Consider the following 9752-nt stretch of genomic DNA (forward strand, 5'->3'; position numbering starts at 1 on the left):
AGGCGCGGAGGGCCCTTCCCGAGGAGTTGGGCTGTAGTGACAGGCGAGAGGGGAGGGGAGGGAGGGGAGAGAGTAAAACCCACCGGCGCGGCGGCGGGGAGGGCACTTCGCGAGAGGCGAGGGCCGGCGCCGGAGCGGAGGCGGCGGCGGACAGCGGCGAGCGCCCGGGCGGAGGGCGGGCAGGCGGGCAGGAGGCATCCCGCGCATCCCCCGCGCATCGCCGGCTCGCCGGAGCCGCCTCTCCCTCTCGTCCCCGGCGGGGCTCGGGCAGCCGGCTGGGGGGCGAGTGGGATTTTTTTTTTTTTTTTTTTTTTTTTAAATTTTTCGGGGGGTGGGGGCGCGGGGCTCCTGTGGCTTTTCCGGGGGGTTCGGGCCCCCGGCCCCGCGCCCCTGCCCTCCTCCGGCGACCGGCTGCCGGCGGGCCGGGCCGCGGCGGCGGCGAGCACCATGATGATGTCTCTGAGCAGCAAGCAGCCTTTCGGCCTCCCCCACGGCGGCGGCAGCGGCGGCCTCCACGAAACCAAGTACTCGGCCCTGCACACCGCCTCGCCCTGTCCCTCCGCCGGTGCCGCCGCTCCCGCCGCCAGCTCCCCCAGCAGCACCGGCAGCGGCGGCTCCGCCGGACGCGGCTCCGGCTCCGGCCCCGGCGGCAGCGGCGGCTCCGGCTCCAGCTCGGGCTCCGGCCCCGGCGGCAGCGGCGGCGGCGCGGAGGCGATGCGGCGGGCCTGCCTGCCCGCCCCTCCGGTAGGTGCCCGCCGCCCGCCGCCCCGCTTTAAGGGGAGCCCCTCGGCGGCCCCCCGGATCCGCCTGATGATTTTTTCATGGCCGTGCAGCAAATCACCCGGCGCCACCGGGCGCTCGCCCAACTTATGCATGCGGCGGCTCTTGCCGCTCGTATTAATTTTTATGACCTGGGATGCTGCGTGCGGCTGGTGCGTGTGTCCGTCCGTCCGTCCGTCCGCCCGCCCGCCCGCCCGCCGCGGTTCCTCTGTGCGAGCGGCTGCGCGCCGCGCCCGCTCCCTCGCCCCGCTCGCTCCCTCTTCTCCTCTCCTCTCCTCCCCCCCCACCACCCCACCCCCCCTCCCTTCTCCAGGATTTCTCTTTTAACATGCTGGGAAGGTTTTAGTGGCACGGCGGAGTGCGCGGGGAGGCGAATTCCCTGCTGAGCGTTATGTGTGCCTTCTATTTGCAATTGCAGAGCAATATATTCGGCGGTCTGGACGAGAGCCTGCTGGCCCGCGCCGAAGCCCTGGCAGCGGTGGACATCGTCTCCCCGAGCAAGAGCCACCACCACCACCCGCCGCACCACAGCCCCTTCAAGCCGGACGCCACGTACCACACCATGAACACCATCCCCTGCACCTCGGCCGCCTCCTCCTCCTCCGTGCCCATCTCCCACCCGTCCGCCCTGTCGGGCACCCACCACCACCATCACCACCACCACCACCACCACCACCAGCCCCACCAGGCGCTGGAGGGGGAACTCTTGGAGCACCTGACGCCGGGGCTGGCGCTGGGGGCCATGGCGGCCCCCGACGGCGCCGTGGTCTCCACGCCGGGCCACGCTCCGCACATGGCCGGCATGAACCCCATGCACCCGGCGGCGCTGGGCATGGCCCACGCCCACGGGCTGCCGGCCCACATGGGCTGCATGAGCGACGTGGACGCCGACCCCCGCGACTTGGAGGCCTTTGCCGAGCGCTTCAAGCAGCGCCGCATCAAGCTGGGGGTGACCCAGGCCGACGTGGGCTCGGCGCTGGCCAACCTGAAGATCCCGGGGGTGGGCTCCCTCAGCCAGAGCACCATCTGCCGCTTCGAGTCCCTCACCCTCTCCCACAACAACATGATCGCCCTCAAACCCATCCTGCAGGCGTGGCTGGAGGAGGCCGAGAAGTCCCACCGCGAGAAACTGGCCAAGCCCGAGCTCTTCAGCGGCGCGGAGAAGAAGCGCAAGCGGACCTCCATCGCCGCCCCCGAGAAGCGCTCGCTGGAGGCCTATTTCGCCCTGCAGCCCCGGCCCTCCTCCGAGAAGATCGCCGCCATCGCCGAGAAGCTGGACCTCAAGAAGAACGTGGTCCGTGTCTGGTTCTGCAACCAGCGCCAGAAGCAGAAGCGCATGAAGTACTCGGCGGGCATCTGAGCCGGCCGCGGAGCAGCACCGACAGCATCAGCGCCACCGTCACCGACAGAAAATCCGATAAACAACGAGAACAACAAAAAGGAAAGGAGGAAAACAACCCCAAACAACCCCAGCCCACCCCGCCGCCCGCCCCGCGCCCAACTTTCGGGGGGAACTTCCCCGCGGAGCCGCGCCCGGACCCGCCCCGGCAAGTACCGCTGGTTTTTATTGCTAACAGACCTCGCCCGGGTGGCAGCGGGGTGGCCACGATGTCATGGCTTTGTCGGGACCCAAACTTGAATCTAGAGTTGAGGCTTCGCACAGCGAGAGACGTCTCAAAAGTATTTTGATTTAAATAATAATAATAATAATAATAATAATAATGATTTAAAAAAAAACAGATGGCAGGTTTTTCTGCATTTACACTGCGTATTATAAATATATAAATATATATATATTTTTACTGTGGTTATTATCCTTTTCCTTCTCTGAAGTTATAACGCTTAGGGAAAGAGCTGATCCTGCTGTGTTCACTGGTCTTCAAAAGCTATTATTAGATTACTGCCAAACAACCCCTTGTAAATTATTAATTTATCTCTCTAGCAACTTCATTTTGTGCTCATTCTAATTAATTACACCTCTTTAATCTAAGTCTTGATAAAAGTAAAAAAAAAAATTGTTAGTGAGAATCAAATATTTTGTGTTGGTAGGATTTATGAACGTGAGCTTTTCTTCTTCTGAATGTCCCTTTTGGCCATTTGTAAATTGTCACCTGAACCTAAGGTATTTCTCTGGCGAGTATTCTTATTCGTACGGCGTCGGCACCCTATAGTAGATGTCCTACATTATTTGTGTAGCCTGATTCACTGTCCGAGGTATTTGTTTACCGCGTTACATATTTAATGGGGATTCCCATATTGTCCCCACCACACGCTGCTCCCGAAGTGAGAAAGGACGTGGCCGCGTAGGTGACAGCGCTGGGGGGGGGGGGGGTGGGGTGGGAGGGGGGTTGGGATTGTCGCTTCGGGTTTCTTGCCAGCACAATATCCGTCTTTCTCGATTTCAAAGGTGTATCGCGACGGTATTCAGACCGATTCGGTTATTTATTTAATTATCCGATTGCTTATTTATTTATTTATTTATTTATTTGTTTGTTTGTTCGGTTATTTATTACCTTTAATTGCAATACTTTTCCACGGAGGAAAGTCCCTTTTTGGAAGTCTGTTTGTAGAAAAGCCAAATTAAAATTTGTAGGGAAGGGGAGCGAGCGAGCGAGCGAGGCTGCACTGCTTGTAAATTCACAACCGATTTGGTACACTTCTTTTTGGAACAACAACAATAAACTGAGGGTACTCGGTTGGGTACCTGTATGTATTGTAAATATTTCATTGGCGTTGACGCACATATAGATATATTCTTACAGATTTCGCTGTATCGCTATTCTATCCGAGACTGTTTGAAGTCTTAAGTTCTGTACATGACGCGATTTCGTTGGTTTTTAGGTTTTTTTATTTATTTATTTTGTTGTTTTTGTTTTGTTAATAGGAGGTTTATTTATTCTAGTAATGTACCAAGTTATTTTTAAATGTTGTTAAAATCGTCTTTCATTAAAAAAAAAGAAAACAGGATTTTTACGTTTTATTGGCAAAGCGCGTTTGCTGCTTCTTGTTTTTCCACCGCCGGCCTCTGCCCGAGCTCCGCGCCGCCTCCGGGCAGGGGGGAGCGGCGCGGGGAGCGCCGGGCAGCGGCAGCAGCACCAGGGACAGCTCCGCGCCCGCGGCTCGGCGTGTGCGCGGGGAGGGGGGACACGGGGCTGTGGGGTGTCCCCGCTCCCCGAGCTGCTGTGTCCCGTCCCCCGGCAAGGGGGACCCGAGGGTGCCTCGCAGGCTAAGGCGCGAAAATAACCCCCAGATCTGAAAAGGGAAAAGTAGTTTCCCCGCGCGGCTCTCACAAAAGCCGGGGGAGAAAAAAAAAAAAACCGACGGCGGCGGGCGACTGGGGGGGGGGAGGGAGATCATACACGAAACGCGATTAAATATTCATATTTCCGCCCAGCCACCAGCTCCAGCTGCAGCTTCAAAGCCGCCCGGGCACGCCGAGGGTGCCGGCGGCTCCGCGGGCGCGGAGGCAGGGCCTGGTGTCCCGCGGTCCGGCGGGCACAGGCGCGTATCCCCGCCGGTGTCCGCACCCGCGCCCTCCCCCGGCCCTGCCAGCCCTTGTCGCTGTCGTTACCGTCGTGGCCCCCGCCGCGTCACGGCTCAGCCCCGCGGGCGCGCAGGGCGGGGGGGTTGCCTGCTCCTCCATCCGCGGCCGGGGCTCGCAACTTTTTGGGAGGGGGTGGCGCTGTCCCACGCGCCCCGCCGGGACCCCCCCCACGCGGGAAGTGCCCCCCTGTCCCCTGCCCCGTGGGTTGGGCTGCCGCGCAACCTCCGCGGGCGCGGGGCTCGTTCTAAAAGGTGAGGGAGGGCAGGAGGAAGCAGGGAAGCGGCCGTCAGGGGAGCAGAGTTAGGCAGCCCGGCTGGGGCAGGGCCCGGGCGGCCCCCGAAAACAGCAGAGCCCCCCCAGACCGTGAGCAGGCGAAGGCGGAGAGCGGCGAACAGCCCCTGAACTGCCGCTGCGCCCTCTTAAATGAGCCATTCACTTAAAGGCTATTACGGGCGAATTAATAAATTACACAGCGAATTATTAAATCCAGATAATTACAAGGAATAAGTAAGTAATCATTAGTTATCTCAGCTAATTACTGTGGGTCAGAGCGAGCGAGAATGTGAAATCCTCCTCGGGAATTGAAATTAACTTTGCACTGTGAGTCTCTCTGCTTGACATCCCCAGTCTGTAGGCACATGGCAGCTCCCCTGTGAGCTCGGCTTTCTATTTAACTTGGAGAGAATGGAAATAAAATTAAGTGGCGATGTGATAATAGGAAGCTGCTTAGAAAGCAAACGCGGTGGGTTTTATTTTTTACCTTTTACTGCCTGCAGATAGATCGCTCTCTAGTTTGCCAAATTAAAAACCTGGGGCAATTAACCGACTTCTCCCAGTACCTGCCGCTCCTGCACTTGCAGATGATTAACAAACGAAAAGGCACGGAAGAGCCGGGGGGCTGAGGGCTGTGTGGGGGTGCAGAGGTGCCCGGGATCCGGGAGAACCGGGCCGGGCGCCAGGGCAGCCCCTCCGCTGCCCGGGCCGTGCAGGGCTGAGGCACCAGCGTGCTTTGTTTTGGGAGACAATAAGCTGACGAGCTCTAATGAGGGTCCTCGTCTCTTCCGTTGATCTTTCGCCAGATCCTCCAGGAGCCCCCCCTTCTCCCCCAACAACCATCTACAGCATCACTTCCCGGCTTTCCTTCACGTGCATCTTTTGTAAACAGCAGATCTATAGGCGGAGATGCTCACGCTGCTCTCGACGGGCTTTGCCCACAATAAAACAACAACAACAACAAAAACAACTGCTGTGCGTGCACGGCGAGGAAAAATATCTCGGCTTCTCTGCCTTTATCAATTGCAATTAGGTGGACAGTCTTCCCCCTCTTTCCTTGCTCCAGTCTGGGATGATAATTAAAATTTAATGAAGCCTGGGAGTAGCAGAGCTCTGTCTGGGGACTGTGGAATAGAATATTTTAACTGTACATTTACACCAAGTGTCTGGCTTCAAAGACGTGACTGCTTTTAATCTCGAATTAGAAAACCACAGACCTGAAATTAAATATTAGCCACCCTCGGCTCCCCTTCCTTCCCGCCACACGGTCACGCCTGTGTGTTTGCCTGCCTTGCCCCACGACACGCACACATCCGCGTCTCGGGTCTCCAATTACCCTCGCGTTAATAATAAATGGCTTTGCCGGGGTGTGGGTTTTCCCCTTTCTTTTCCTCTTTCTTTTTTTTTTTTTTTTTTTTTTTTTTTAATAGGGTTAATGCAATATTAATTGCTCGTAGCTGCTATAAGAATGCGCCGCGTTTTTCCAGGAACAAATCGATGGATCGGGGCGGCGAGCGCGGAGCAGGAGGGGCAGCCCCGGGGCCGCCTGGGTGAGTATGGCCTCCAGCGGGGCCCTCCGCGCCCGCGGAACTCCCGCGCCCCTTCCCGCCCCGGCCCGCCGGGCGCTGCCCCGCTGAGGACGGGGGCGGGTCGTCGTTTCCCCTTCCCAAATGCTCTCTCGGAGGAAACCCCAGCAGCGCCCACTCCCAGGACAGCCCGGTTTGTGATCCCGGCGAGGTGACCAGGGTGGGGAGGATGGGGGGACAACGTTCCCCTCCCTCCTTTATGGTTGTTGTTATTTTGGCAGGTGAGACCCCCGAGCCCTCCGGGAGGAGGGAGCCCGGCGGCGCAGGAGGGGAACCTGCCCCGCGGCTGCGGCTCAGCGCGCCCCGCAAAGGTAAAGGAGGGGCTTGGAGGGAAGACGAGGACACCCCGCAAGTCAGCGGGGCGGCGGGTGGGGGATAGAAAAAGAATCACAGTCCACCAGCCAAAAAAATCCCCCAGGAAAATCCGCGAGTTCCCCCAGACAGCCGGGACCCCCTTCCCAGGGCGGGGGAGTTGCTGACCTGCTGACACGGCTCCTCCGTGCAGGAGCATCCCGGAGGCCGGGCAGGGCCGGGGGTGGGCGGGCAGGAGCCGCGGCCGCTGCGCGGGGTAGGTCACGCCTTCCCTGGCCCGGGGCCGGGCCTTCAGCTGGCACTTGTTGACAAAAACAAGAAAAAAAAAAAATTAAGAGCAAGAAACAGAAAGAAACCAACCAAAACCCTGTCCCCAGACTGGCCACGACCCTCGAACGAAAACAACGGAGAGAAAACAGAGGCGCTCGCAGCGCGCTGGGCGGCAGCTGGGACACCCCGGGAGCGTGTGTGTGTGCGGGATCCGGCTCCGCAGATGGGCCCCCGCCTCTGCCCAGCTCTCCGCGGGGTGCAGCACTGCCCGACCGGGTTGGTCTGGACGCCCGCGGGCGCTGGGCACTGTCTCCCGCAGCGGCACAGCCACCCTCTGAACCCGCCACCAGCCCCAGTGGGGACGAGCCTTCGGCCTCCTCCTCCTCCTTCCCCCGCCACGGGGAACCCGGGCGGCCCTGGGGCAGGCGGAGCCGTGCCGCTGTGCGCAGGTGGCGGTGCGGGCGCGGCGCCCCGCGCAGCCCCGCGGAGTTTGCGCGGCGGTGGGGCCGGGGGCTGCGCGCCCCGTCGGGCTGCGGCATCGCTCGGCGGCGCGGCGGGGCTGGGCTGGGCTCGCCTCCCCGTTTATACAGAACAAGATCATTTACATAAAGTCCTTAAGGCAAATAACTGTTGGGGCTCTAATTTATATCTGATCGAAAATTAGCCGTCATTATGCGCTCCATTAGCAGCGTCTTTAATGTGCTTCTAAGCACCATTTGTCAAGCGGCTTGTTAATATCCTTCAAGTCTTTAAAGTTGAGAGCTCATTAAAGAGTGCGCTCTGTTATTGATGTAATTTAGATGAGTTTGGAGGAGCGAGTGCGCCGCGGACAACCTGGATGAGCGGGGAGAGGCTGGGGCTGTCCCGGGGGCCGGGGGGGCAGCACCCCCGGCGCGGTGGCCCCTCACGGTCGCCCCTCACGGCGGCGCCGGGCCCGGCCCGGGGCCCGCTCCGCGGCGGGGCCGGGGGAGCCTCTCTGGGCCGAGGCGGAGTAAACCGTGTTAATGATGTGCAGACGTGACTCCGCCGCCTCTCCCCCACTCCATCGGAAGAGCATAAAGGCCAATAAATTACCTCCGCTGCTTATCTGAAAATCCATCTATCCTGTCGCCTTTTTTTTTTTTTTTTTTTTTTCCCTCCGCTGGAGGAGATCGCGTTTGTGCAGCACGCTGAAGCCGCCCCTCGAGGGCGAGCTGTGGGGCAGCGCCCTCTGGACCCCCTCGGGGGGCTCCGGGGCCAGGCTCGGCCCCTTCCCGCCCCAAATCCTGCCGAAACCAGGTGCTTGTGGGGGCAACCCCGGCTGAACTCTGTGTCCCCCCTCCCCCGGGCAGTGCGGGAGCTGGAGAGGAGGGTCCTCCCCTGCGCCGCCGTCCCCGGGCTTCCCCCGGGCGAAAGCAATAAAGCGGGTAATTAGAGTGCTAAAGACGGATGTAAATAACGGGGGGGAGGCGGCGGTGACAGGCGTGCGACAGGGCCGCTGCCCCCCGGGCATGAGGAAAGGAGCCCCGCAGTGCCCGCCCCGAGGCTCTGTGCGGGCTGCTCGCTGCCCCAGCGGCCGGAGGGCACCGGCAATTCAGGAGGGACTCGCCACGCATGGGAGAGTCCCCTTGGGCCCGCAACCCAGGGCGTGCAGGGCAGAGGGGCTGCGGTGGGGGGACTGCTGCAGGTATCAGCAGCCTTTCAAACCCCGCTGCAGCCCGGCAGCAGGGGCTCCAAGTGGCCTTTCACGCAGGCTTCTGCCAAAGGGGTGTCTCCTTCACCCCACGGTCCCAGGGACACGCGGACACCCCAGGTATTTTTCCTAGAAGTGTGATGTGTAAACAGCCACATGTGTGATCCAGCCCTGCTCAGCTCGCGGGCAGTGAGCCCAGGGGTGCTCCCCATCAGGGCAGGGTGGGGTGCACCCAGCCCTGGCTCTCGCATGCCAGATGGCCACTCCTGACCAGCTGGGCATATCTCCTGCACTTTGCATGCCCTAGCATGCAAAGGTGAGGTGTCCTAGTCCTAGAGCCTGGAGATGACCTGTCCTAGAGACACCACTTCTGTATTGATCCCCAAAGCTCTCTGGGCAGAGGAAGAGAAAAATACCCTCAAGGCAGCGAGCGAAAGCATCACCGTGGGTGGGCAAAAGCATGAGGCACAAAGAGCCACCAGGTGGCCCGAGGGTGACTGATGAGTTGTCCCTGCAGATGTGCCCTTAAGTGATTGTCACCAGGAGCACACAGGAGCTGCAGCACAGTGGCACACGGCCCTGGCTGGCCTCTGCTCACTGTGTCCGTCTGTGTGTGGCATTCGGGGACAGAGTCCTCTCAGGGTGTGTGTGGGCACACGTGGGTGGCCTGCTGGATTTGAGGAAGACTCGCTGTGTGACGGGAAGCCCTTTCTTACCCATCCTTTCACTCACTCATAGCTTTTCTCTTGCCTGTGGCACCACATTATTTTGGAGGGAAAACCATGGAAGCAGGCGGGATAAACTTTGAGAATGCTCATTTTTTAGGGAGGACAATTACAGGGAGATAGCTTTGTCTGTATTGGACAAAGCCATTCCAAACCAGGATGTCAAACACAGACTTACCCATGCCAGATGGGGAGGGAAACCCATGGAAGACACTCATGTTATGACCACGCCAACATTTTATAGCAGCAGTGGCTGCAGCTTTTACAAAAGCAAAAGGCAGTTTTTGTGGGCAGAACTTGTGGATGTGCAGCAGCAGATGAATCATGTCCTGTTCTTACCCTGGACATGCTTGTAGGGGGGTTTCTGGCAGTGACACGTGTGGCAATGCCCGCTGGGCAGCAGCAGGGAGGTCTCTGGGCCAAAGAAAGGTGTGATGAGCAGCGCTTGCGCAAACCTCGGCATAATAAAAGCCTCCACCCGCAGGTACACACAAACATACAGCAGATGTTAGATAAAAAAAAGCAAAAGGTGTCACCTTTTGAAATAGTTTTTACATCCTGAGTTGCAAAATTTCTTTCCTGATTGCTCT

At 59.4% G+C, this 9752-nt stretch overlaps 1 protein-coding gene across 2 annotated transcripts; it reads left to right on the top strand.

Moving 5' to 3' along the window:
- Positions 1-447: 447 nt before the first annotated feature.
- POU4F2 (POU class 4 homeobox 2) lies at positions 448-2353 on the top strand. 2 transcript variants are annotated; one of them, XM_053976008.1, is made up of 3 exons: positions 451-536; positions 696-740; positions 1189-2353. In XM_053976008.1, the coding sequence occupies exons 1-3, from the start codon at positions 451-453 to the stop codon at positions 2138-2140; spliced, it is 1083 nt and encodes a 360-aa protein (XP_053831983.1). In that variant the 3' UTR covers positions 2141-2353. The 2 variants fall into 2 exon arrangements, with proteins under 2 accessions (XP_053831982.1, XP_053831983.1); XM_053976007.1 differs by having other exon boundaries at positions 448-744; positions 1199-2353.
- Positions 2354-9752: the final 7399 nt, after the last annotated feature.

This window comes from Vidua macroura, chromosome 4, assembly GCF_024509145.1.
Source record: "Vidua macroura isolate BioBank_ID:100142 chromosome 4, ASM2450914v1, whole genome shotgun sequence".
Classification (NCBI taxonomy): Eukaryota; Metazoa; Chordata; class Aves; order Passeriformes; family Viduidae; genus Vidua; species Vidua macroura.

Bases quoted from the DNA above. Each gene is read 5' to 3' on its own strand.
- POU4F2 (XM_053976007.1), top strand. From the start codon at position 448: ATGATGATGTCTCTGAGCAGCAAGCAGCCTTTCGGCCTCCCCCACGGC. The intron at 745-1,198 runs GTAGGTGCCCGC...TTGCAATTGCAG, and splicing joins CCTGCCTGCCCGCCCCTCCG to AGCAATATATTCGGCGGTCT.